Source organism: Natator depressus, chromosome 7 (assembly GCF_965152275.1).
Source record: "Natator depressus isolate rNatDep1 chromosome 7, rNatDep2.hap1, whole genome shotgun sequence".
Lineage (NCBI taxonomy): Eukaryota > Metazoa > Chordata > Testudines > Cheloniidae > Natator > Natator depressus.
In genome coordinates this window covers 55,868,121-55,896,061 of record NC_134240.1, presented here as the reverse complement: position 1 = coordinate 55,896,061, position 27,941 = coordinate 55,868,121, and the positions used below count along the sequence as shown (strand labels likewise).

Below are 27,941 nucleotides of genomic sequence, written 5' to 3'. Positions count from 1 at the left end.
TGCTTACTATCCTTGTCAAGGAGCAAGATAAGTTTTTTGAAGATCAAGGAACAACTAAAGTTAATTTATTTCACTTTACACACCCAAATACTGTATAAAGCCCTTTAACTACATTAGAGATTAAGTTAATGGCCATTGTGCTCTGAATTAGAAAACTCAGAGGCTATTAATACAAAGTTAAAGTGATCTGAAAACTAAATGGCTTGCTGAGTGCCACGCCCCAGCGGCGTAGTGCCACAAAGCAAGTTCTGGCCCTGTTAGGCACACAACTCCTAAAAACTTAGTTGCATGTGCATATCCAAGTGAAGCATTTAGCCCTTAAAACTCAGCATTAGCAAAACTATATTTTTGGGAAGAAATTGCTGAAACAGCTTTTCACTGTTTTTAAGTATACTGAAACTCAACACCACAAGTGTTCCCTCAATAAAGTTATCAATCCTTCAACACCCTCTTTTTCATTCCTATTATTATTATTATTAAGCTACATAGAGGCATGTTGGCTGTCAGTTTCCCTTAAGGAAGCTTAGTCAATAAGTACAGTGATCTCATTAATCCTCTCAGCACAGTACTCAGTCACTCAACGATTGACAAACATGATGTATTTAAGTTATAGCACATATAGCACTTACCCCATATTGGCAAGTCATCAATATACATCTGATACCAATAGTGATTTTTGATAGCATACACAAATGCATCTCTCTTTGCTTTGTCCAAGTCAATTTCACAGTATGTGGTCTGCATTACATCATCTGTGGAAATTAAAATAATATGTTAATGACATATTAATGATAGCTCTAATTAAAAACACAAATTAAGCAGATATGGGGGGAAATGCATATTTCCAGAGCTTGAAATTCCTACTGGCTATGCATCCTCTGGCAGGTAACATGTGAGCAGCACACTTAATAAAGCAAGCACTGAGGTACCTAAACAAATGTCCCTGCTTCTCCATTCTCCCCCAGACACAGAAACAACAAAAGAGTTTTAGATCACCATATTACTACTTTATCCACAAACAGATTGAGACACACTTGCCAGTAGTTTCTTATCTGAAGAGGCTAAGTGAGGACTCATGAAGCAGCAGCAGCAAGCTGACCTTAACAGTCATTCCCAAAGGCCATCTTGTGTTAGGAACATTTGCAGAGCCACAAGCAATTTTAAATGTGCATTAGTATATTTAGTTGGTAATTTCACAAATACAAGAATACAATATTACAAGTAAAGATAATAACTAACCCCACCTCTGTACTTCCAAGCTCAGTCACTAGTTACTCAGTCCCATTCAAATATCCCCATTGGCACTAGCAATATGGCTCACCGCAAAAAGAACAGGTTTCAGAGTAGCAGCCGTGTTACTCTGTATTCGCAAAAAGAAAAGGCGCACTTGTGGCACCTTAGAGACTAACAAATCTATTTGAGCATAAGCTTTCAGTGGAATGCATGCGATGAAGTGAGCTGTAGCTCACGAAAGCTTATGCTCAAATAAATTTGTTAGTCTCTAAGGTGCCACAAGTACTCCTTTTCTTTTTTCAAAAAGAACATGTTTTTCAGCTGTTTGGTATTTTCAGTTATTTGGTATAGAGCGGGAGCAAAGCAAATGGGAAAGGAACAGACTGAAGAGAAGGTACAAAAATGGGAAGGTGACAAAGAATGTAGAAGGCGACACACGGAAAAGGAAGTGAACCTGCCACTTCAAATTGGAAAGCTATTTTAATTACTGAAAATTCAATATATAAATGTGGTTAACAGGCAAGTACTTTCAGTAGCTGCCATGTTATTGAGTGACATTTTATGTGATGTCTGGATTTCAAGCCTTGCATTTCCTTCTGAAGGGAATCAAGTTAAAAGCACATTTTTTTTTTAAATGCTTATTCTGGTAGTAACACTTTAAATTATTAAAGCTAGAGTTCTAAAAATCTACTTCACATAATGCGAGTCTATTTTCATTATTCAATCTGAGTGAAATCATCAACAGTGAAAATGAGTTTTTTAGGTCAGATGTTCTCAAACTATCATATTGTGGACCACAAGCTAATGGAGATAAGTTCACAAACAAACTCCTCATCCAACTCTGGGCAGTGAGGACACTTCCTATTTCCAGCCTGAGGTTCTAAGCTCTTTCGGGCAGGAACTGTCACTGTTTGCACTATGCGTAGCACAATGAGACCTTGTCCTGCTTCCTCTAGATGCTACTGCAATATAAATATCAATCATCATCATCATCATCCCCCCGTGGTAAAGAGTTCTTGCTTACATAAAAAAGGTGTTAGGAAGTTAACGTACTTTTAGCTGTGCTAAAATAAACTGGTAGCTGGAAACAACAACTTCAATGCCATTCAACCAGTCAGCACTCTGCAAATGGCTACCAAGAGCTCTGGGTGACAGACCACTTTGAGATCAGTTTTAGGCCATTTAACTATCAGGTTCTCATGCCTGGCACAACGTGATGCTGGAATGGCACACGCAAAGTTCTGTTTGTTTTTTTAAATGGATCCCATTCAGTTCTCATTTTTAATTCACAGAAACATTTCTGTTGGTCCTTACCTTTCTGAAGGGTAATTTTAGGCCAAATTTGACCCGTGTGTGTTTAACAATTGCTCAGAGATCACAACAAAAGCATCTATTAGTAGAACATTATGATTCTTGTTAAGTATAAAATGGTCAAAGAATGGCAACAACACAGCAAGTCCAATGATGTTTTATTTTGGAAAAAAATGTAATTCCCCCCCTTAGTGACAAATCCAAAGTGTAGGGACTCTAACTGCTTTTTCTAATTTATGCCAAGCTGACTTTAAAAAGGGTTACAGTGAAATCCTGCCAACCAGAAAATATGAATATGCCCCAGAAAAATATAGGCTCAAACTCAGCATAGGCATAAGTGGGTTTAACTAATATCCATAGCTCAGCAACACCATCAGATTCAAATATAACTCTGAACTCCCTGGCCTTGTCTGCTTTAAGACAAACCTTTAAATGTGTGAAAAGGTAAATGCCAGGAATCTGCAAGTCCATTACAATATTTGTACATACACAGATACTAGTTTTGTTTTTAATCAAATGATAAACATCTGAATACAGAGATAAACTCAGACAATGCATAAGCAAGATTACTAAAGTATAGCCATGTAAACTGATGCATATAATTGTCCTTCTTGACTCTGTTATTTAGTTGTATTTCAGAACCTAAGCACTACCTTGTGGTTGTGAAGAAAGACTTTAAAATGTTAATTAACAGGAACTAGTATAGCAATGTCTGCCTCAGAGCTTGCCTGCACAGGAAGTTATTCCAGAATAGCTATCTAGCTTTAAATACATACCCTCTCCCTTGCTCATTAATGACCAGGCTCCAAAAGTCTAATGATATAAAACCACACTGTCCTGAACTGGACAACTCTTCTGCCCTCCACCCTAGACCAAAGAAATCTCAAAGTAGAGAGAAAGCACATTATTTCCTTTCTGACTTCATTAGCTTGGGGATGTTTGGTCTTTTCAAAACAGAACCAAAGGGACAGTTCTGAAAATGGGATTCAGAGGAGCTGAATATCAGACAGAAATGGGGTGGATAAGTCAATGACTTAAGCATCTGCAATTGTGGTATTAGTAGGAAGAGTTTTAGTGTTAAAGACACCCAAGAGGGTGAAGTTCAGAAAAATCTAGCCATTTATGCAAGGCTCATCTCCACAGTATCAGCACCTGCACACACCTTTAGAAAGGCAGCCATTTTAATTAGGATGAAAAACCCCATCCCATGATGAACAGAGAGATCGGAAAAACACAGAGTGAAGAAACTGGATGAACAGTTATTGAATGTGAGCTGTTCCTAGCTCAAAGCATGCTCTGAAAAGCCCTATTTTCCAGTGTAAAGGATCTCAGATAGGCTGTCACAACACTGCTGAATCTGTATTAGAGGGAGCTAGCCTAGTGAGGTTTCCTTCACTCATACATTTTTCACATTTATTCAGGAAATAAATCTGTACATTTGGAGACTTACAATCCCCGTCCACAAGTTGTTGCACCCCTTACACATCTGGGAAATATCTTTTCCTGATTCTTCTCCATTAAAAGGAGGAGAGGGAAGGACACTGCAGCAAGTCTCTTCCTCCAATACTAAAGCATTTACAGAAATGTCTGAGAAGGTATTCAGAGACCTCTGAGAAAGACTTATGTGAAGGCACCAGATCCTGATTCTGAGCCCATTTCTTCAGAGATATAATAGGGAAAGAAGGTTCTGCAATGATCAAATAAGATTTTTGACTAAAGAGATCTCTAAAGGGGACAGAGGACAGAAACAAATGGATTGTTCAACCTGCATATCCAGCTTTCTTGAGGATGGGAAGAATATGGCATGCAAAGAATGTTGGCACAAGAACAAATCAGCATAAACTGGCCATGAATACATTTAGAAATTAGAAGAAGGTTTCTAACTATCAAGGAGGTTCTGGAACAGCTTTCCAATAGGAGTAGTGGGGGCAAACCACGCAAGTTTTAAGATGGAGCTTGGAAAGTTTATAAACAAAATTCTGTGACAGGGTTACCTGAGAAAGCAGGGGACTAGACTCAAGACTGGAAGGGACTTCCCTACATAGGGACACAATGACCCAGGTCTAAACCAGCCTGATTAACCCTGGCAATGATGGTGGGAGTCAGGCTTTATAGCCCCTTTTATGTCTCCTATGGGAAAGAACTCCTAATCTCGGCAGGCTGAAATGCTGGGTGGTTGAAAGAGCCCATTTCCTTCCCTTGGCATCAAAGCTGTTTTCCCCACTATTAAAAAAAAAAACTTCTAAGGTTACTGAAGCCACTACTTCCATTCCAACAGGAAAAGTTTCTGTTCTCATACTGCACAGAAACATTTATGATGGAAGCAACAGTCTGATAGAGCACAAAACAACCCACTGCTGCTCCCATAGTCATGAAAATAGAAGAGCCATCCTCACCTACCAAAAAACCTGAGATGACAGAGAAGAGCATCAGTAACTGACTTGCTGTATGGCAAATCTTCTGGAAGTCAAGAAACACCATGGGGGAAAAAAGGGAAAGTAGAATACACAATGAAAGGGCACAAATATTCTCATGTGCCTGCCTGAGATAGAGAAAGAAGAAAATCCCCATCTGTACTGGTAATCACCAAGTCACACAAACTGACTTCTTTTCCAAGCTGTTCCCATATCTATGGTGTGCTCTTGCTAACGGGGATGACGCAGAAAATTAGTCAGATAAAATATTGTTTTCATTCATATTTAGTAAAATCCATAACAATCTATAAATATAGTAAATTAGTAACAAAAGGATTGTTTTCTAGGGTGGTTGCCAGTATCATTGACTGGTATCAGCAGATTCGTCTAAAGGATAGGGTCAATTTAAAAATCATGTTAACACAAGTGCCTTTCCTTGTGTTAGCAACAATGCTTTAAATTGTTAAAACTGAAAGTTATAAAATCTAATTACATTTTGCCATTTATGCCTGTCACCAAGTCTCCACAGGCTTCCTCCCTCTTGAGCCTGCACCCTCTGTTTAGGCTGGTACTGTATAATAATCTTCCACACCTTCTTTTGCTGGATCATCCAAGTGTCTTTATTTACAGTGTTCGTGCAGTTCCCAGATCCCCCAACAGCTAGTGCCCCCCAGACCCTCCTGGCTTTTGAGGCTTCCTTCTTTGGTTAGGAGACCGTGATACCACCCTCCTGTCTCCTCCCAAGCTAGCCCCCTCCACTGAGGTTTGCCCAGGGCTTTTATAGCCCTCTCGTGCCTCAGCCCAGCTGTCAGTACTTAGCTCAGCATGTTACTCTAAGCCAGCCCTCATTAGGGCTTGCAGCTAGGCTCCCTGCTGTATACCAGTCTCTACTCCTGGCCAGAGAGCAGGCTGCAGCCAGCATTATGGCAGGGCCTTAAAGGGGTTTACCCCTGCCCTGCCACAATGCCCCTCATTGTTTTTGACTTTGTAAGATTAGGAAATAGAGAGTCTTATTTTGGAGACATTTGGCTACCAAGAACCTCAACCCATTATCCCAACTGCTGGAAGAGGGAAGGCTATTGCAACTTTAACCAAGATAGTAGAACAGGTTTGGGGGACTGGGTCGTGTTGAAGAATGGTCCATCTTTTGTATTCGGTTCTGCCTGCTAGATATCTGAAGCAAGCATCACACACACCCCTTAGTTGACAGAAGGAAGAAAGAGCTTTGCCAACTTCCTCCCCTCTAAAGCCTTCTGGGTACTGCAAGGGGTGAGAATTTTCACTACCCTATTGATTCTAAAAACTCTTGGTTGCTCTGAAAAAGAGGATTCCTCTATTCTACAATAGTCCCAAACTTTTCTGTATGCCCTCTGCTGCTGCTCAGAGCTCTCTCAAGCAGTAGCATAAAAATAACATGATTTTTGACACCTTCACTATTGCCTTTAGGGTTATAAATAGCAGCAATTACTGACTAACTTCATTTTGCAGCAGCTTAAGGATATATAAGCAGCAGCAGCAACACTGGAGTTCTGTCTGCAGATTCAGGAAGACAAAACTCCCTAGGTCTGCCTTTGGTATGGTAGGTTTTCACCATCTTAAAACATTCTGCCTGTTAAGCAAAACTTCATTTCCACAGAAGTTGATGGTATAGATCTCCACACTCAAAGACAGCTTTCCACTGACCAGCCTTAAATAGATTTTTCAAGCCTAAGTCACATGAAGTTTATAATAATGAATACAAGATCCCAGTACATCTGTTCTAGCAATTTTAAAGGGAAATTTTCAGATTATCTAGCTAAAGTCAGAACATTATTTCTTTTAAGCACGTCTCCCTTCTTTAGTATTATGGAGGGGTAGGGGAAAAGAGCTTACATAGCAAAGAATAAGATTTCATGTCATCATCTTATTTGGTTTAGGGATCCCAGAGAGTGGGGCTCCTGAAAGTACCAGGGGGACAGCTGTTTCTTTGACCTCTGTGTCCTTTGCAAGGTTTATCTTAAATATCAGAATTCTCTTACTCTAGGAACTCTTTTGGCATGTGCAGAGAATGAGTTGTAACTAACTACCTTCCCCCCACCCCCAAGTCACAACAATCATCTTTCCAAGTCTTACCTAAAGGATAGACCATCCTTTTATCCAGCGGTTTTCGATTCAGTACTGGGTCGCGGAATGTAAGGCACTGGGTCACGGCAGCTCTGGTCAGCACCACCGACCGGGCCGTTAAAGTCCCGTTGGCAGTGCTGCCAGCCTAAGGCAGGCTAGTCCCTACCTGTTCCGACACTGCGCTGCGCCCCGGAAGCAGCCAGCAGCAGGTCCAGCTCCTAGGTGGGGGGGGGGGCGGGGGGGGGAGGAAGATGGCACAACACAGAGCTCCACACTCCCATTGGTAGTTCTCGGCCAATGGGAGCTGGGGGGAGAGGAGGGGAGGAGCAGTGCCTGCAGGTGAGAGCAGCATGGAATCACTTGCACGCCTCCGCCTAGGAGCCGGACCTGCTGCTGGCCACTTCTGGGGAGCAACGCAGTCCATGGCACAGGGACAGGCAGAAAGCCTGCCTCAGCACCGCCACTAACTGGGAGCTGCCCGAAGTAAGCCCGCACCCTGATCCCCTGCCCTACCCTGAACCTCAAACCTCTCATCCCTGGCCTCACTCCAGAGCCTGCATCCCCTGCCCAGAGTCCTGACTCCTTCCCACACCCCAACCTCCTGCCCCAGCTCTGAGCCTTCCCCCCCCAAACCCGGAACCCCCCTCCTGCACCCCAAATCCCTCATCCCCACCACAGAGCATGCACCTCCAGCCCAGCCCAGAGCCCCCCTCACACTCTGAACCCCTCATTCCCAGCCCCACCCCACACCCCAATCCTCTGCCCCAGCCCTGAGCCCTTCCCACACACCAACCCCCTCATCCCCAGCTCCGTTGGGTCATGGACATCAACAATTTTCTTCAACTGGATCACCAGAAAAAAGGTTTGAAAACGACTGCTTTTATCCACCCATTTCCACTAGTGTTTCCTACCAAAGTGGCTTAGTAAATAACTAGTGTTTAACCCACTGAAAAGGAAAAGCCTAATCTGTCTTTTTCCCCTTTTATCAGCCAGGGAAGTAAGAGCTACCTTACCTGACAGAGGAAATGGTAGTGGTTTCCGCTCCCTAGGTTAAGTCTGACTATGTTAAAAGAATGAGGAGTACTTGTGGAACCTTAGAGACTAACAAATTTATTTGGGCATAAGCTTTTGTGGGCTAAAACCCACTTCATCAGATGCATGGAGTAGAAAATACAGTAGGAGATAGATAGATAGATAGATAGATAGATATCTATCTACACACACACACACACACACACACACAGAGAGAACATGAAAAGATGGGGGTTGCCTTACCAACTCTAACGAGACAAATCAATTACAGTGGGCTATTATCAGCAGGAGGAAAAATCACTTTTAAAGTGGTAATCAGGATGGCTCATTTCAAACAGTTGACAAGAAGGCTGAGTAACAGTAGGGGGGTAAAATCAGCAAGGGGAAATAGTTTTTAGTTTGTGTAATGACACATCCACTCCCAGTCTTTATTCAGGCCTAATTTGATGGTGTCCAGTTTGCAAATTAATTCCAGTTCTGCAGTTTCTCATTGGAGTCTGGTTTTGAAGTTTTTGTTGTTGAAGAATTGCCACTTTTAGGTCTGTAATTGAGTGTCCAGGGAGGTTGAATTGTTCTGACTGGTTTTTGAGCGTTATAATTCTTGACGTCTGATTTGTGTCCATTTATTCTTTTGCACAGAGACTGTCCAGTATGGTCAATGTACATGGCAGAGGGGCATTACTGGCACATGATGGCATATATCACATTGGTAAATGTGAAGGTGAACGAGCCCCTGATGGTGTGGCTGATGGTGTGTTCCCTATGTTAAGTGACCCTTACTACCTGTGCCAGTGACTGCCATCAAACAATGGCAGCTAATTTATAAATTCACAAGTGCAGAAATGAGCAGTCATGTAGTGAAGCAGATTGAGTCATTCTGCCATATAGGTAAGTTAAGCTATATTTTGGGGATTCACTGCTTCTGCTAGAAACTCCAAGGAAATAGATCAGTTTATGTAAAGGTTTTTGCATAGCCTTGGGAGCTTCAGTTAGATTTTGGCAATAGTCAAGATTTTGGGACACTGTACTCCATCTTGCATTTTCTCTCTTCTTAAAGAGAGACACTCAACTTAAATTGCAAATAACCACTGGCACCTTAATATTTCAGTCTTAATAGTGTAAGTCCGCTTTTTGCTTTATTGACGTATTGCATTTTCAGCTTGGCGAACAAAAATAACTATAAAGTCAGTTTCACTTTCAGATTCTTCATGTTTTAATACTGGAGTTTCTAGCCCTCGTGGGCTAATCATAATCTTCAAACACCAAGTGAACCTAAACCAATGCAGTGTTATCTTTCCAAGTGCGTCTGTGGCTGCTGATACGTGACAACACTATGCTGAGTGAACAGTAAGTTTTGCTGGTACAGTATTATGAAGAGTAGCAAGTGAAAGTGTGAACACTCCTCTGAGTCTCAGGCTTCTTCTTGGGAAAGTTCTAAGCAACTGCAGAAGAACTGGAGAGAGCAGTAGAGACCATTCCCAGCCATGATGCTGTGGTGGAAAGTTTGAATAGTAGAATCCTTTCCCTACCTGACCCTCAGGAGAGTGCGCAAGAAAACTCCTCCTTTCCAACAGCCAAAGGAAGCAGAAGAGTGCCTCTATTTTCCAGCCATATGAAAGCAAGAAATCCAGTATGAAAATGGAGCCATCAGAGCATGGCCCAATGACAATGACCCAATAGGAATCCTTGTACCTTCTCCCTTCCTAGCACTTGTGGGGCTAGCCTCCTCAGCAGTATGCTGCCTCTGGACCTCACGTGTACCCTCCATATTCCCATCTATATCTGCTTTTTGCTGGTATGCTTAGTCCTCTAGGGAGAAATTGAGTACATTTTTCAAGCAGACTCATAGCAGTTTCTCACTAGTCAATAAAATGCTTTGAAACTTAAACCATGCATGCTCATCTGCATTGCTTAGCTTATCAGACCAAGCTGCTCTGTGAACTCTTCATAAGTTATGAAGATTTACCAGACAAGTTAAGAGTAACTATGCTAAAAAACTGACCTGCCTCAGCAAATGATTTTCCAAAAAAAAAAAAAAAAAATTTTCCTGATACTGAAAGGACTTTAAAAGACCAATGATCTACTGTTAATTAATAGTACACGTTTTCTATTATTTTTCTTCAGTAACTTCATTGTGCTTTGTGTCTCTGTAGATAAAGATTTTACCATCAGCAATGATCAGTTTTACAAAAGACTACAAAAAACCTTTTCAAAGTGGAACTTCTACCAAGTCAAGTCAGTTTTGTAGCTCACTTTAACAGTCTTCGACACAGGTTACATGTAACCCATGTATTGTGCAATTTCACATTTAGTTTTAGAGATTCACTGTAGAAGCTAGGAGTTCATACAATATCATTCAGAAGAGGCAGTAAGACATTAATTATCCTGTTGATCATTATTTTAAATGTAGTAGTCCCATTATTTCTTTCTATTCATTTAACTGGAAACTGATCAATCTTAACTGTGGAACTTCATGTCATTTCCCTCCCCTAAACCCAATTCCAATTTATTTTTAACTTTATATGCAATAAGGGTTCAAACGTTGCCTATATAAGGAAAATTAATGGTAGCAGTGCTTTCAGTCTGAATTGTTATAGAAAGTAGACCTCTCACATTTTTGGTTTTTCAATTTTGTGTTTTATCAACTTTTATTTTTATAAAAATACTGGGCAAAAAAAAAAAATCGATAGTGAAGCTTTTACAACTGGAAGATTAAACAAGATGAATAGAATAGTCAACAACATTAATTTTGGGCAGGACTTTCAAAAGTGCCGAACCACCCCAGGAGCTGTATGAGGAGCTGCATGTGCTCAGCATAATTGAAAAAAAAAATCTAGTCCCAGTAGTACCCACATTCTCACTTACAAGTTCTTCCTTTATTATGCTGAAGAGGGTTTGGAAGAGGTCCACAGCTCATGTCTACCCCAACAGTAAAAACAGCAACACCATAATTCCAATTTTACACACCAGTAGGAACAGTATTACCAGAAAACACAAGTTTAAAGAGTAAGATTAAAGCCACAGAATATGCTCTGTTCTACAAAACAAGTTTTCCTTCAAAATCAACCTCAATACATTGTTTATATTCTACACTAAGTTTTTCTAAAGAGGATATATGGCTAAATATCTCATATGTCTGAGTTGCCCTGTTTTCAATAATACAGAAAAGCAAAGAGAAGCCCCTCTGATATCTACCTGTGCCAATATGTGGTAACGGGCAGTCATTTTATATGTACTCTCTACATAAATTAAGAGCTGCACTATTATATTTTGAAAACTTTTTAACCTTCAAAAATAAAAGCAATATACTCTACTTTCATACTGAGCATTCTTTGATTTTCTTCAATCCTGTCCACATTCAACATTTGAATGACCATAATCAGTTACCACAAAAGTTTATTAGCTGCTGCAAGGAAATATCTTTAAGGATGAATGAGAGAGACAAAGAAATTCAGTGTTTAAGAGACCATTTGTAATAAAGGCCTCTGTTTTCATACAGAGTTGTGATCAGCAATAAGAAATCTACTAGTCAAGGGAACTGAAGGTGTTTCTTACCCAGGAGTTTTTAATTCAGAGATTCAATGTAGGGGATTTTTTAATATATCTTAGAATGCTTACCTTTAAATTTAATGTCCAGACCACTAAATTCCAATTCAACTCCTTGAAGTGCTTCTCCTAGTGTTTCATGATAATGACTGATGCTTTTTTTTGATCCCACGCAAAAGGGAAGAGAGAAGTATTTGTATGTCTCTTGGCGATTGTGATAAGGTCCTACTGTATTCATCCAAAGAACGACTTCTTCTTTATCTTGGTACTAAAAGAAAACATTGAAACATATGAGAAGTCTACCTCAGGAAAATTAAGCACATCCATTCTTCATGTTATTTAGAGAGGCAGTGGTACATTTGTGGAGTTCAGAAAGGAGGGGTCCAACACCATCTGCTCTTTGAATTAGACAACTAAAAGAGCATCACATAGGACAAATATTTGGGGGAAAGGGGGATAGAAAAGGAGAAATCTATGCCTGCTCCTCTTAGGCATTTAAATATTTGGCATGAGGGTACGAAGCGTCAGTGGCCCTTCACAGGTAACACTCCCAGAAATTGGAAGCATAGTAACTTACAAAAAGCATTAAAGATAAACTCCTTTATCTTTTTTATCTGCAACTGTATAAATTTACCAAAGACTGCATACAGGGTGCATAAATTGTACCTTGGTAGAACACAAGTACCCTCCATCTTAATAACTAGAAGTAGCAATGAGGGTAGCCCTCTCAACAGGATTTTGCCCTGGACTTCTCTGTAAAAGCAATTAAAACCTCACCTCTTGTAGCTATCTCTGGTCAGTAAATGTAGTACCCCAGCCAGTAGCTATCTAAAGTTTTTTCAAGCTCTATCATAATAATTCCAATACTCTCAATATATGCACTCCTCAGATAAATGTCTCCAGTAATGGTCAGATATTGGGATGGACTCACAAAAATAAGAATCAAAAGTGTTTAAGTTATCATGTGTGATACACTCGGTAAAATGCTAACCTTGACTATTTTTTTTTATTGTGCTTTTAACAGTCTTCGCAGGACTAAAATAGTTTACCTCTAGCCTTTTCTCCAAACTTCAATATATTGATGACTATACCATCAATTCACCTAACCACATGGATCCGGTTTTCAAGCCAGGAATAGGTGCATATAATTGTATTTGCACATGGCAAATCCCATTTTCAATCCTATTTAAGAGCTAAAATTCAGGCCCCATAAATATGCAAGAATGAAGTGTTCTCACAAGGCTGAGATGTGCACAAATGGAACAAATATTTATGTTACTTTGAGTGGAAAGGGGAATCAAATGTCAATTAGTCATAAGTGCATTTTTTATTGTGCAGTCAAAATAACTGGTAGATGAGAGTTAGACATTTTTCATTTCAACAAATGAACAAAAGTCCTTAAACACAATAATTATGAATAGTTAACTACCATACGGCTAGTTGGGCCTAGAAAGAATTAGCTACAAACCCACATATAGAGTGCTTGAGTCATGAGTGCTTAAAAATATGTTTTATTCTGATTTATGCATTTAAGTCACCGTGTTTTGAGAAAAGATTGAATACTTTTGTTCCATCATGCCACTTTATTAACAAGTCAAAGCTGCATAAAATGGAAAGCCTTGTATTCTTTTGTATTACATCTGCAGCAATCAATGATAAATATCTGGTCAGCTTCACTACTGCATGTCCAGCAATAATACTAACCAGCTACTTGTTAGTTTCACTTTACTTGGGAAGTAGCAGAGGCACACAGGAGATTTTAGGGATGGGGAAGGAGAAATGAGGAGGGAGCAAAGAAGAACCATACAACATGTGAGAGAAAGCCAGAAGTGGTTCCCTGCTCTCTACCAGCAACTTGAAAAGTTATACTGGCACAGCATTAACAATCCATCCTTGCAGAAAGCCGAGGGAAGGTGGGAAGTATAGCACTCAGCAACTGAAGTGAGCATTAGGCTCCTTACCGTGTTCCTGATTCTGCTGGCAGATTGGGGGCTATATCCCCATCTTTCTCTCCTTTTGCAATGCTTGATTTGACTTTTGTACCTTCCTCCAGCTAGTGGTTTTTGAGTAAATGTTCAAGTACTCAAGCATTACCTGTCAAGATCCAAGTTCAGTACTGTTTCTCTCATGCAACCGCTGATGACATGCTGACTTGTAAATAGAGTGGTATTCTTTTTCAGGAGTGGATTATGTTAATTTTCTTAAACTTCTGAAGTCTTGTCTTCCACAGAGAGTGAAGAGGGAAAAAAATTAACTCCCATTTTAATAACGTACTTATTTGCAGGCAGTTTGTTACTGAATGGTGACCTCTAGACTTTTTGGAAGCATTCCAGATCACCTTTAAAATGAATTAAATCAACTGTATACTATATGCAAGTATAAACATGGGGAAATAGTTACACTTTGTGTAATGACACATCCACTCCCAGCCTTTATTCAAGCCTAATTTAATGGTGTCCAGTTTGCAAATTAATTCCAATTCAGCAGCAATATTACAACAAAAAAACTTCAAAAACAGATTCCAACAAGAGACTGCTGAATTGGAATTAATTTGCAAACTGGACACCATTAAATTAGGCTTCAATAAAGACTGGGAGTGGATGTGTCATTAGACAAAGTAAAACTATTTCCCCATATTTATTTTTTCCCCCTACTGTTCCTCACACGTTCTTGTCAACTGCTGGAAATGGCCCATCCTGATCATCACTACAAAAGTTTTTTTTTTCTCTCCTGCTGGTAATAGCTCACCTTAACTGATCACTCTCGATATAGTGTGTATGATAACACCCATTGTTGCATGTTCTACGTGCGTGTGTGTATATATATATCTCTTCCTAATGTATTTTCCACTGCATGCATCCGATGAAGTGGGTTTTAGCCCACGAAAGCTTACGCTCAAATAAATTTGTTAGTCTCTAAGGTGCCACAAGTACTCCTGTTCTTATTGTGAAATGAGTTATCAGTTTCAGTCTTAGACCACTGAATAAGCAAATTAAAAGACAAAAGACTCCCCCTGCATCTCACAAAGAGATGAGATAAAGATGGAGCATCAGATTCCACCAAGTTTCCTGGTCACTCATTACTTTATTTAAAGCAGATGTGTGTTTATTGGTAATAGTGTTTGCTACGAGCACTCTCTCCACCTTGCTATCAGAAAACTAGTTTTGATCAGTACTTTCATCTAGCAGGAACCAAAGATGCAAAAATAATCTCCACCAAAACACAATGAAACGTACATCTCTTCCTCGTCATTCAAAAAACTTCATAATTAGAAAGCCATAATATCCTATCCCACAATATTTAATTAAGCCTGGAGTCTTCAAGAGTAAAATGATCAGAAGAGGACAACTTCAATCATTCCAGTAAGATGTTTATCACACTTCCTCGCTATACTACCAACAAACCCTACAAACAGGAAGCACTCAAACTGGTACCTGGACAACTCCAACATCCCGGAAGACAGGAGCAGCTCTTGTCTAAGAGAACAACTTAACTCTCTTGTACCTTGGACTGTAAACCCTCTGGGGGAGAGATCACACCTTGCCCATAAAGCACCATTTATTTATACAGTGCCATAAAGTATCAGTGTAGCAATCTCACAAATAAACAGTTGCCATTCTCCCAACAGTATGAAGTGTGACTTGCCAAGAAGCCAAGGAAACTGCAAGTACAAGCCAAGCCAACTGTTCCCTCCTTAATTAAGCACACAACAGAAGTATTAGAGAACTTAGGTGCTTGGAAACAGACTGATTTTTTGAAGTAGGAAGAACTACCAGTTGTTACACAAAAAAATATATAAAGCTATACACAAAAACAGTGTATCTAAAAGTGTCTTTTACTATTATTAGCTTCATCCTTGCAATACATTCCTACAATGAATTGTATGGGATGTTCAACTTAGATTGTAAGTTCGTTGGGGGATGGACCTCTCGCTTTGGGTGTGAATAACTGTATTAGTATTTCTTCCAACCCAAAAAACCCACTGAAATAAAATATACTACACAATTATTCTTCAAACCTAAGAAGCACACAAAAAGGAAATCTTGCCATTTCTGCAGACAAAGACAATAATTGAGCCTCTAGTCCACTAATAAGTCAGGCCTACCACTCTTAAATGTATCCAGTTAGTATCTAAGGTCATAAATCAACTTACTTGCTTTTTTAGCACAGACACTGTTACGATCAAACAAACCAATCAGAATCTGCAAAAAACCTCAATGGATGCTGAGCTGTCTGGACAAATGCAGATCTTCTGACAAAGCTCTGAATTTGACTATTAGCCACACCCCTCTTTCTAATCATTCCACCCAGGGGTTTCTAGACAGTCCTAATTTTCTTGTTGTTCCCTAATATGCATAATAACCGTGGATGTTCTCACTCCCCTATTAACAGTTAAAGTTATAATCAGAATGAAATTAGAGCCTAATATTTTAGCATAAAAAAAGCCTTTCAAATATGTTCATGTCAATACTTTGGAGTGACTAGTCCAACCATTAAAAAAACAGAATCTAAAGAGTTGGTCTTTTCCTTAAAAAAGGTTTTAACCTGGAAAAAACTCATCAACTCCCATGGTGATGTAGAAGCGATCCTATTTGTGTATAGGTTACTGCACATTAAGAAGTTACTAAAGGATGCAGCTGAAGCAAAGTGTACCGGCAAACTTTTAAAGGCACCTAAGATTTGTTTCTAGAGAACCAAAGAATAGAGTATTATAGGGAAGAAGTAGGAACATTGTGTTAAGCTTTATTAAAAGCATCTACACATTTCAAAGACAGCAAACCAAAATCTGAATAGATCAATTGTCACTAAGTTCCCAAACAACTTCATAAAATCCATGGCCACACACTGTGAAGACACAGTGGCTGACAGGCAGCACCTTGTACTGATAAAGTTTATTTCCTACACAGAAGCATGAGTGTCTGATGAGTATCTGAACACTATGTGGAAGCAGGCTACTCTTAAGTCAAAAGTCCTGAACAAGTCTTGCATTGAAAGATTAGTGATGGAGGCCAAAAACAGTATATGGGATTTGAAAGTCCTGAGGCATTGTTTAACTTGCTTAGATCTATACAATGGAAGAAAGGCTGTCCTTCAATATATGGAAATGTCAGGTGTTAAAGATCTTTTTCCCTTGTTCTGACTTGGAATTTCTCCCATACCCCCTTCCTCAAGAAAATCCACCCTAGCCAATGGATCATGAGGGTCTCTTAGAAGGGATAGGGAAGGTGAGTTTGGCAGCAGTATAGATTGGAATTGAATGGTATCACCTAAGACCCACCAATCTGTTACTCCATGCCATGCCACTAGTATATGAATCAAATGAACCCCCCAAAAGGAGGAAAAAGGGGAAGGGCACACAAGCTGAAGACTGAGGCGTCTTAAGACGTAGCACCACAAAGTGCGCTTCAGTAACTGAGTCAAGGTAACAAAAGGTACAGTTAATCGTGTTTGGATCCTTGTCTGAAAGAAAGGCTTGCAGCCTTCTTGCAAAGTGCAGAGGAAAAACACACTCAGGTCTGCTCACTGACAACCAAGGAGCACATGAGAAACCAACATGACACCCATTCGCCCTTCACACCTACGTACCAGGCTATAAACCTAAGTAACAAGTGGCAGGCACTCCCTCAGTTTGGAGAAATTATTTCAGGCACTAGGTAAGTCATTCAGCCACATCATACAGGTCTGCGAGACTGAGTTTTAAATCAATGTCATCAATATATAGAAGTCACTAAACCTACATCTTCTCACAAACCTTTCAAATTAGCCTCACACTCTGAGCAGATGTGACCAAACAGAGTCCTGAATGAGAGAATCTATTTGGCAACTGCTCATTTACTCAGTTCTATCCTCTATGATCTTAGAAACCAAGACAGCAAATCAAAGTCCCTTTTACTTCTGCTAGGGTATCGAAAGCAGCATTGAATAAGGCATGCCACGGGGGAGCCAGATGGTCTTTTCTTAAAATCACTTGTACTGTAAGATTATGTAACTGGATGTGATAGTTTCAGTCTCCTGCTATTCAAACAGCAATTTCCTCTTTAGCTACAGAAGATTCACTGACAGCTGGATTTAGGCATTTGGAGAAGAAAAAAATGAAGAATGCATCAGGAGCTCCCTATGAGGACAAACAGAATAGTCAGTGAAGAGTTAACAGAGATCAGGTAAAGTGTGTGAGAACAACAGTGTCAAAGTCTAACTCAACAATAAGATAAGCCAACAAAGCTAGGAGAAAGTAAGAGCAGATAAACAGACTTATCTAAAGAGAGCTTCTGGTTCTCACAGCACACAAGATGGTAAGGGTTTTGATCTGTCTTGTTTAAATATATGAAATAAACATTTTTACAAAGGAATAAATTTCTGCCTCAGCTAGAAATTAATTCTAATGAGTCTTGTGGGTGACAAGCAGTAATGCAGTAATTGTGCAAAGTGGTGAAACAAGTCAGTGGTCAGTCATGATTATCGGAGCAGGGGACATGAGTTGATAACTATAGATTTTAAATTTAGGTAGTTACAGTAACTCCTCACTTAACGTTGTAGTTATGTTCCTGAAAAATGCTACTTTAAGCAAATCCAATTTCCCCATAAGAATTAATGTAAATGGGGGGCGGGGTTAGGTTCCAGGGAATTTTTTTTTGACAAAAGACTGTGTGTGTGTGTGTGTGTGTGTATAGAATTAATATATATATAAAATATACACAGTATAAGTTTTAAACAAACAATTTAATATTGTACACAGCAATGATGATTGTGAAGCTTGGTTGAGGTGGTGAAGTCAGAGGGTGGGATATTTCCCAGGGGATGCCTTACTGCTAAAATGATGAACTAGCACTCCGCTGAGCTCTCAAGGTTTAACACATTGTTGTTAATGTAGCCTCACACTCTACAAGACAGCATGAATGGAGGGAGAGGAGACAGCATGGCAGACACACTCTCTGTGTGTGTGTGAGAGAGAAAGAGAGAGAGAGACACACACACGAATTGCCCCTTTAAGTACGCTGAGACCACTCTAAGTACACTGCCCTTTTAAGTAGATCAGCAAGTTAAGACAGCAGCTGCTGCCAGCAAGCTCCCTCCCTCCTGAGCCCTGTCCTGTCCCGCACCCTGCTTTATGGAAATGGAGTAAAGTAGTGGGGGGGCGGGGGGACACCCTGACATTAGCACCCCTCTTCTCCCCTCACCCCCCTTTGCACAGGAAGCAGGAGGCTCCTGGGAGCAGCTCCAAGGCAGAGGGCAGGATAGCATACAGCAATGGGGGGAGGGACAGATTAACTGCCCCGCAACTGATAGCCTGCTGGGCAGCTCCCACACAGGGAACTTAGGGGATCAGGGAGCTGATAGGGGGCTGCCGGTCCACCCTGGTTCCAAGCCCCCACCAGCTAGCTCCAAGGGGCTGCTCTTACTGCAAGCAGTGGACAAAGCAGGCGGCTGCTAAACACAGTTCTAAGGGAGCATTGCGCAACTTTAAACAAGCATGTTCTCTAATTGATCAGCAAAGCAATGAAACAACGTTAACAGAGATGACTTTAAGTGAGGAGTTACTGTACTTCATTACCAAGATGCAATTCCTGTTTATAATAAAAACACAAGCAAATTTACTGGTCTATTTAAATGCAATTTTAGATTTGTTTGGCTATGAAAACAAGCTTTAGCCAAGCTTCCAGGGCTCCTTCAAACCAACAAAAATTACTTATCTTGTGGCCACAAAGGACAACACTATTTTAGCAATACCTACATCATAATCTTTATCCCCTTTCTACCCCACCAAGGTACAAAAAACATGTGTCCCTTAAAATGGCTGGAAAGACAGCCTTACAGCTACAAGATGATGGCCACCTGTGTCCTAAAAAGAATATAACATTAGACAGAACTGTTAAATAGGTGCTGTTGAATGTAACATGAAGGCAGCCAAAAAAAAAAAGCCAACAAATAAGAAGTGTTGCATCTTCAGGACTGGCATAATTGGCAATTTCATGTTTTGTGCTTCATAGTAGATGATACAGCGCATATGGTCCAAGGATCCTACTAAGATAAGAAATATGTGACTATTTCTAAAACTAGAATCAGCAAAGACTGAATGAGAAACATCTTGATGGTGCCACAATCCACAAAGTCCACTACTTCAGTCTAGAATATTATAGAAGGTTGCATAAATGTACAATTTTAAATACCCTATCACCAAACTCTTGAGATGCAAGCATACCAGTTTACACCAAGTTTAATTAAGTGTCACAAATTTGGTTTCATAGCATTTTCTGTATCACGTTTGACAACAGTTCTGTAATTCCGGTAACTATGTTGAGAATGTAACGATCTATTTCGACTGCGTAAACATGTAGTAACAGCCCAGAGAAGTATCACCATAAACACAAGCTGTCCCCTTATGCCTGTGCCATCTCTGACAAACTAAAGCTTTAGAAATTTTTTTCATAATTGACACAATATTAGTAAAATATAACCATGCTCTACCTAGCACGACTATCACAGATAGGGGCATCTATACTGTCACTTTTTAGTAGTTCTAACACTTTTTGTGGGTAGTCCTCCAGCAAGGCTGTACTGACTAGAGCTAGGACCAAATTGCGATATCCACACTAACATAAAGACATTACCGAGATACCACTGATCATGGCACACCAACAATCCAGTTTACAGCTATATTTGTAATACGGACTGGTGATTAGAAGTATTTCCATCAGTTGGCAACAATGTTTCAAGTGCCACTTTCAAGCCAGATGCAACAAACAACATAAAATAAATGCATAAAGTTGAAAATACTCTAAAAAGAAACACAGCCAGACCATTCTTAGGCACATGGTATGTATGTTGCCAACCCATTTCTTTCCACAGAGCTCATTTCAAGTGGAACAAAGCTTAGAGCTCTCTTTGGGATCCTTCATAAGAGTGGAAAAATTAGCATGGTAACCCTGCTAAGGTTAGCCTGCAGGCTACTTAATCTTATGTTTCTGAAGTCCTCACAACAACTGATTAAAAGGGTGCAACAGAAAGGTGTAGAGTATTTTTTTTTAACCTGAAAACATCTGTCTGATAGGCGTCAGTGCCACAGAGAGTTAGTGTTGGGCTACTGAAGCTTATCTCATAATAATTCAATAGGATAAAAAGTATTTTAATCCAAGAACCAATCACGATGCTTCAGACGCATGCATCCCTGGAGATGCTTCGTAGAATCACAGGACTGGAGAGGACCTTGCAAGGTCACCTAGTCCAGTCCCCTGCACTCATGGCAGGACTAAGTATTATCTAGAGCAGGGGTCGGCAACCTATGGCACGTGTGCCAAAGATGGCACGTGAGCTGATTTTTAATGGCACGCTGCTGCTTGTCGGGTCCCAGCCACCAGCCCGGCTCAGCCCGCTGCCGAACCCAGGCCGGCAGCGGTCTGAGCGGGGCCAGCAGCCGGGATCCTGGCAGGCAGCAGCATGCTATTAAAAATCCTGCTCTCCCCAGCCCGCTCTTTTCCGCCCCCCCCCACCCGCCCCTGCGGGGGCAGGGTGAAGAAGCTTGGTCCTGCCAGCTGCTGCTGCAGGGCAGGCAAGTTCCCCCTCCCCCGCCTCTTCCCCCAGCATGCTGGATTCCTGCCCCTCCTCCGCTCCCTCCCAGCCACCAATCAGCTGATAGCCCTTTCAAGGGAGGGGGAGAAGCAGAGCCACAGCCTGCTCGCTGCTCCAGGGAGGAGGCGGAGACAAGGTGGAGACAAGGCATTAGGGAAGGGGGTTGGAATCAGGGCATATCCCCTCCAGCCCCCTACTAAAAGCTGCTCTAGGCAGCGGGCTGGGAGCACCCCCACGATTCTAGCCCACACCCCCAGCCCTCTGCCCTGACCCCTGCACTCCCCCACATCCCAGCTCCGTGCCCTGACTCCTACACCCCCCCACACATACCCAGCCCCCCCCCCACACCCCATGCCCTAACTCTTGCACCCCCCACATTCCCACCCCAACCCCTCGCACCAAACAGGAGCTCTTGCACCCCTCTCACCAAATGGGAGCTGCCCATTTAAGCACTCCAAATCCCAAACCTCCTGCCATAACCCTCAGCCCGCTCCCTTATTCTAGCTCCTGGCCAGACCCTGCACCCCAACCCCCAGCGTGCTCCTTCATCCCCAGCCCTGTGCTCAGTGCACTCCCACCCTCAGCTCAGTGCAGAGAGAGAGGAAGAGAATGGGCTAGAATCAGGAAGAAGGTAGGTACCCACTCTATGTGGGCAAGGCCGGGATCCTGGGCCGGAAGCCGGGACCCTGGCTGGCAGGAGCCGGCGGACAGAACCCCAAACCGCCAGCGGGCTGAGCGGTAGCGGGCTGAGCTACTCAACCCACTGCTGGTCTGGGGTCCCGGCCACTGGCCCCACCCAACCCGTTGCCGATCTGGGGTTCTGGCTGCCGGTCCCTTGCCAGCTGGGGTCCCGGCCGCAGGCCCCGTTCAGCCTGCTGCCAGCCTAGATGAACGGAACCCCAGGCTGCCAGCGGGCTGAGCAGGCCGGTGGCATAGGATCAGTATTTTAATTTAATTTTAAATGAAGCTTCTTCAACATTTTGAAAACCTTGTTTACTTTACATAGGACAATAGTTTAGTTATATAATATATACACTTAGCGAGACAGACCTTCTAAAAAACGTTAAAATGTATTACTGGCAGGCAAAGCCTTAAATTAAAGTGAATAAATGAAGACTCGGCACACCACTTCCGAAAGGTTGCCGACCCATGATCTAGACCATCCCTGACAGATGTTTGTCTGACCTGCACTTAAAATCTCCAGTGGTGGAGATTCCACAACTTCCCTAAGCAATTTCTTGTCGTGCTTAACCTCCCTGACAGTTAGGAAGTTTTTCCTAATGTCCAACCTAAATCATCTTGCTCCTATTTAAGCCCATTGCTTCTTGTACTATCCTCAGAGGTTAAGAACAACAATTTTTCTCCCTCCTCTTTGTAAAAACCTTTTATGTACGTGAAAAACTGTTATACCCTCTCTCAGTCTTCTCTTTTCCAGACTAAACAAACCTAAATTTTTCAGTCTTCCCTCACAGGTCATGTTTTCCAGTCATCATTTTTGTTGCTCTTCTCTGGACTTTCTCCAGTTTGTCCACATCTTTCCTGAAATGTGGCACCCAGAACTGGACACAGTATTCCAGATTGAGGCCTAATCAGTGTAGAATAGAGAGGAAGAATTACTTCTTGTGTCTTGCTTATAACACTCCTGCTAATACATCCCAGTGATGTTGGGGAAAAAAGCAAACATTGTTACACTGTTCACTCATATTTAGCTTGTGATCTATTATGACCCCCCAGTTTCCTTTCTGCAGTACTCCTTCCTAGGCTGTCATTTCCCATTTTGTATGTGCAATTGATTGTCCTTCCTAAGTGGAGTACTTTGCATTTGTCCTTATTGAATTTCATCCTATTGACTTCAGACCATTTCTCCAGTTTGTCCAGATCATTTTGAATTTTATCCTATCCTCCAAAGCACTTGCAACCCCTCCCAGCTTGGTATCGCCCACAAACTTTATAAGTGTACTCTCTATGCCATTATCTAAATCATGAATGAAAGTATTGAACAGAACCAGAACTGATCCCTGTGGGACCCCACTTAATATGTCCTTCGAGCTTGACTGTTAACTACTGATAACGGTTTTCCAACCAGTTATGCACCTACCTTATAGTAGCTCCATCTAGGTTGTATTTCCCTAGTTCACATTCAGATACTTCATGTGTTGCTTTTTTACTCCCATGTTGAGAGTGAAATTTACCAGAATATCATTCTCTGAAGCAACAGCACAAAATATTTCAGAAAAAAGGATAAACATTTCTTTTTACTGCCAGAACAAAGAAGCGAAAGCAGCACAGGGAACAGCAATAAAAGGAGAGACATAAAAACCAAAAGAGAATTAATCAAATAAAATGCTTGGCAAACCTAAATTACTAAAAAGAAAAGGAGTACTTGTGGCACCTTAGAGACTAACCAATTTATAGTGAGCTGTAACTCACGAAAGCTTATGCTCAAATAAATTGGTTAGTCTCTTAGGTGCCACAAGTACTCCTTTTCTTTTTGCGAATACAGACTAACATGGCTGTTAGTCTGAAACCTAAATTACTAATTCTTTCAGTGCCTCATGGACATGCAATATATATCAAGCATTGTTTCTAAAGCTCAATTTCCACAACTCATGTTCATGACAAATTAAACCTGGGATTTCAACTTAAAGTTTGTATTTTGGGTGGGGCAAATTTGTGCCCAGTAGCACTCTCTCTTTAACCCCCCCCCTGCCCCTGAATGCTAGGCCGCATCAACTCTAGCTAGTACGTAGTATGAACAAGGCCCCAGCCTTACCCTTTCATTTCCCAAAAGTGAGAAGATTGCTCAGCATCCTGAGCCTTGCTCTGTAATGTTCATTTCACCTACTTTGAAAAGGGATCTGCAAACATTTTCAGAAGAGACAGTTATATATTCATTCTAGCTTGTTTTATTTAAGTCAAGTTTTATTGGCCCCTTGTAGACATAATGAGCCAAAGTTAACTTAAGTACCAAAAACATTGTGCTCGCATGGACAATAATATTTACCATGGTAGGTAAAACTTCAGACGGGGATTCAAATTAGTTACAAGAGTGGAAATCCTGTATTTGCTATCATTCCTACACTTCTGGGGACATGAACTGTTAAGACAGATTGCTTACTTTAGTTGCTGGAGAATGTATTCTGTAAGTGGGGGAACTGAACAATTCTTGGTCATCTACAACAGAATATTCTTTTTATGTATCAATTTTGAAAGCACATTTAAGCTAAATCAAGGAAAAATTATAAATTTAAGTTTTGATTTATGAGCCGTAACACACCATCAGGCTAATTTCCTTATTCATTTTAGTAGTTACATTTTTTAAAAACATTTACAATTTAGTTATATTTCATCACTTAGGCTGCTTTTTTTAAGACTTTGCACTTCATTCAGTCTGGACAACTAAAATACAGCACTCAGTTTCACTTACTGGTTCTCCCACATTAACACAATGCTAGTAGATACCCAGAGTATTCCTCAATAATGGAAGAATCTGAGGGTGAATCTACATGAGGACTTTTTAGACCGTTCATCTAGTATCTCTGCAATTCCACCAGTACTAGCAACAGCAGCAACGCAGACTATACAAGTATTTTACCATACCATCTAAGCTTGCTTCAAGTAGGATCAGAAAATACTGTAAAAACACCTGGTAGACAAGCAGTACAAGAGGTCCTAGTGTGTGCAAAGAACAGATGTATAAATTAAGACTCTGTAAAAAAACATATATAAGTTAGTGAACAGATGTACAATACTGAATTATTTTCCAGCAACTTCATCTGAACACAAGACCTTTTTAATCTATATTTGCCTTTAAACCATCAAGATTTTAATTTCTGAACTACGTCCCAATTTCTCTTCACTTACTCTAATACATTTAGATAATTAAATCTTGAAATTGACCACTTCAGGGCTGTTCTTGGCCAAAAAGGGGACAATGGCAAAATTATTTCTAAATGATGTTTTAGTTATATGGCACAGTCTGAATCTAAGAAAGTTGTATCTACACCTCTACCCCGATATAACGTGGTCCTCGGCAGACAAAAAAAGTCTCACTGCATTATAGGTGAGACCGCATTATATCGAACTTGCTTGGGCCCCCCCTGTTCCTTGTTCCCTGACCACCCCCTCCAGAGACCCCCATCCCTAATCACCCTCAGGACCCCACCCCCTACCCAACCCCCCTGCTCCCTGTCCCCTACTGCTCCGACCCCTATCCACACCCCTCCGCCCCCTGACAGGTGCTCACCGACAGCAGCAGGATGCAGCAGCAATGCAGCCCCAGCCCGCTCCACTCTGCCACCTCCCAGCCGTTGCACTCCACTTCCCGCCACCGATGAGTGCGGGGAGGTTGGGGAAAGGATGCCCCCCGTACTCACCTGCGGCTGGAAGCGGAGCGCCGCAGCTGGGAGCTGGCGGAGTGGAGTGGGCTGGGGCCGGACTGCTCCGCTTCCGTTGATGCCAGTGAGTGCGGGGGGGATCCCTTCCCACAAGCCCCCAGCAACACAGCTGGGGCTGGGGCCCCTCTAATCCCCCGAGCCACTCTGGGACTGCAGGGCCCCCAAAAGTGGCCCCCCACAGCTCCTGCATCCTAGACCCGGGGGGGGGGGGGGGGGGGCTGACCACCTCCAAGACCCTCTGCCCCTTATCCAACCCCTCGGCTCTGACCCAGCACCCTTAACACGCTGCTCTGAGCAGCGTGTTGGGAGCTTTACCACGTTGTATACAAACCCGTGTTATGTCAGGTCGCGTTATATCAGGATAGAGGTGTATCAGAGAATCACAGAATTGATCATCTAGTCCAGTCACCTACACTCAAGGAAGGATTAAGTATTAGACCATCCCTCACAAGTGTTTGGAGATTTTTAAGAGCAGGTTAGGCAATGATGGCGATTCTACTACCTCCCTAGGCAATTTATTTCAGTGGTTAACTACCCAAACAGTTAGGAAGTTTTTCCTAATGTCCAACCTAAACTGTCCTTACTGCAATTTAAGCCCATTGTGCTTCTTGTCCGATCCTCAGAGGTTAAGCAGAACAATTTTTCTCCCTCCTCCTTGTAACAACCTTGTATGCATTTGAAAACTTATGTCCTCTCTCAGTCTTCTCTTCTCCAAACTAAACAAATCCAATGTTTTCAATCTTCCCTCATAGGTCATGTTTTCTAGACATTGAGTCATTTTCATTGCTCTTCTACCACAGAGAAGTTGTCAAAGCCACAGAATCAGAACCAGTGTGTACCTGTGTAGGGAGCAGTACCAAATGACCAGGAATGTGCACACGTGGAAGAAAAAGTGCAAGCAAGGAGTCAGGGAAACTGAGGAGCACGGATACTTAACCAGAAGCTAGGTCTTCTTCCAGTCTATTTAGTCCCACTTAGCCCACACTCATCCCACCCCAGAGGAGGATTCTGTCATACAGAGCATGGCCAGCTACTGTGTGCAGCGCACCTGTGACTGGATTAGGTAGTGACAGACATGAGACTAGCTGTTATTCAGGCAGCATATTCCCTATCAAACAGCAGGGCCACCACACAGCCCACAACCTCAAACAGCATTTTGGGGATGTGGGGGTGAGTGGAGAAGATTGGCACCAAGTATTATTAAGAGGAAGGAGTACTGACCTCTTCAGTAGCCACCCAGCACTCCAACCCTACTGAATGGAACAGGCCCTCCTTGTTACAACCACACCCACACTAGGGACCAGATATTACACTTCCCCTCCCCCACAAGGGAACAGTATTCAGAGCCCCTCCTGTATAAACAACACACGCTCCACAGGGGACAGGCCCTCCCACCCACACTCCCGGATGTGCAGGGCCCGATCTACACTCCCACCCCCACGGGTATTCACAGTCTCCCCCTCCACAAACACACACACACCCCCAGGACAGGTGTACACGCCCCCCAACACACACACACACACTCCCGAGACAGGTGTAAACGTCCCCTCCGCCCACACACACACTTCCGCACAGGAAGATGGGTATTCAGGGCCTCCCCTCCATAAACCCCCCCCCCTCCCCAAGGGTGACGGCTGCACCGCCCCGTGCTGCACCCGCCGCGCCGGGCACCAGAGACCCGCCCGCTGAGGCGAGGCGAGGCGAGACGGGCGGGCCCAGCCGGCTCCTCACCGTGTGCTCGTGCTCGTCGGCCCGGGCCCGCAACAGCAGCAGCGCCGCGGACGCCGCGCACAGCAGCAGCCTGGGCAGCTCCATCCTCCCCGCCGGCCTCCTCCGCGTCACCACCGCAAGCACCAGGCTGCCCCCGAGCCGCCCTCGCTCTGCTCGGCCCGGACCCGACCCAGCCGCTACCGACGAGACGCTGCTTCCGCTGCCCCGGCCACGTCATCCGGCCGCACACCGGAAGCGCTGCGCCTACGGTGGCGGACGGGAGCCAAACGTCAGCGCGCGGCAACAGCGGCCTCCACCGAACACACCCGCTCCCCGCGCGCGGGCTGGCTCCTCGCGGCCCCTGAGGCAGCGCGCTGCGGGCACGGAGCGAGGGGCTGCCCACAGCGCGTGCACGTAGCAGAACCATGGGGCGGGGCTGGCTATTGGCTACCAGCAGGAGAGTGGGGTGGGGGGAGAGAAAACCTTTTGTAGTGGTAAACACCCATTTTTTCATGGTTTGTGTGTATAAAAAGATCTTCTGTACTTTCCACAGTATGCGTCGGATGAAGTGAGCTGTAGCTCATGAAAGCTTATGCTCAAATGAATTGGTTAGTCTCTAGGGTGCCAC

At 42.6% G+C, this 27,941-nt stretch overlaps 1 protein-coding gene across 1 annotated transcript in view; it reads right to left on the bottom strand.

The window, feature by feature from the left end:
* Positions 1 to 27,598, bottom strand: part of TM9SF3 (transmembrane 9 superfamily member 3) — an 82,404-nt gene extending 54,806 nt beyond the window's left edge. Inside the window, exons 1-3 of the mRNA XM_074958541.1 lie at positions 27,335 to 27,598; positions 11,712 to 11,907; positions 630 to 752 (exon numbers count right to left, since the gene is read on the bottom strand). Coding sequence (XP_074814642.1) covers positions 630 to 752; positions 11,712 to 11,907; positions 27,335 to 27,418 — 403 coding nt within the window. The 5' untranslated portion in view covers positions 27,419 to 27,598. The remainder of the gene's footprint in view (positions 1 to 629; positions 753 to 11,711; positions 11,908 to 27,334) is intronic.
* Positions 27,599 to 27,941: the final 343 nt, after the last annotated feature.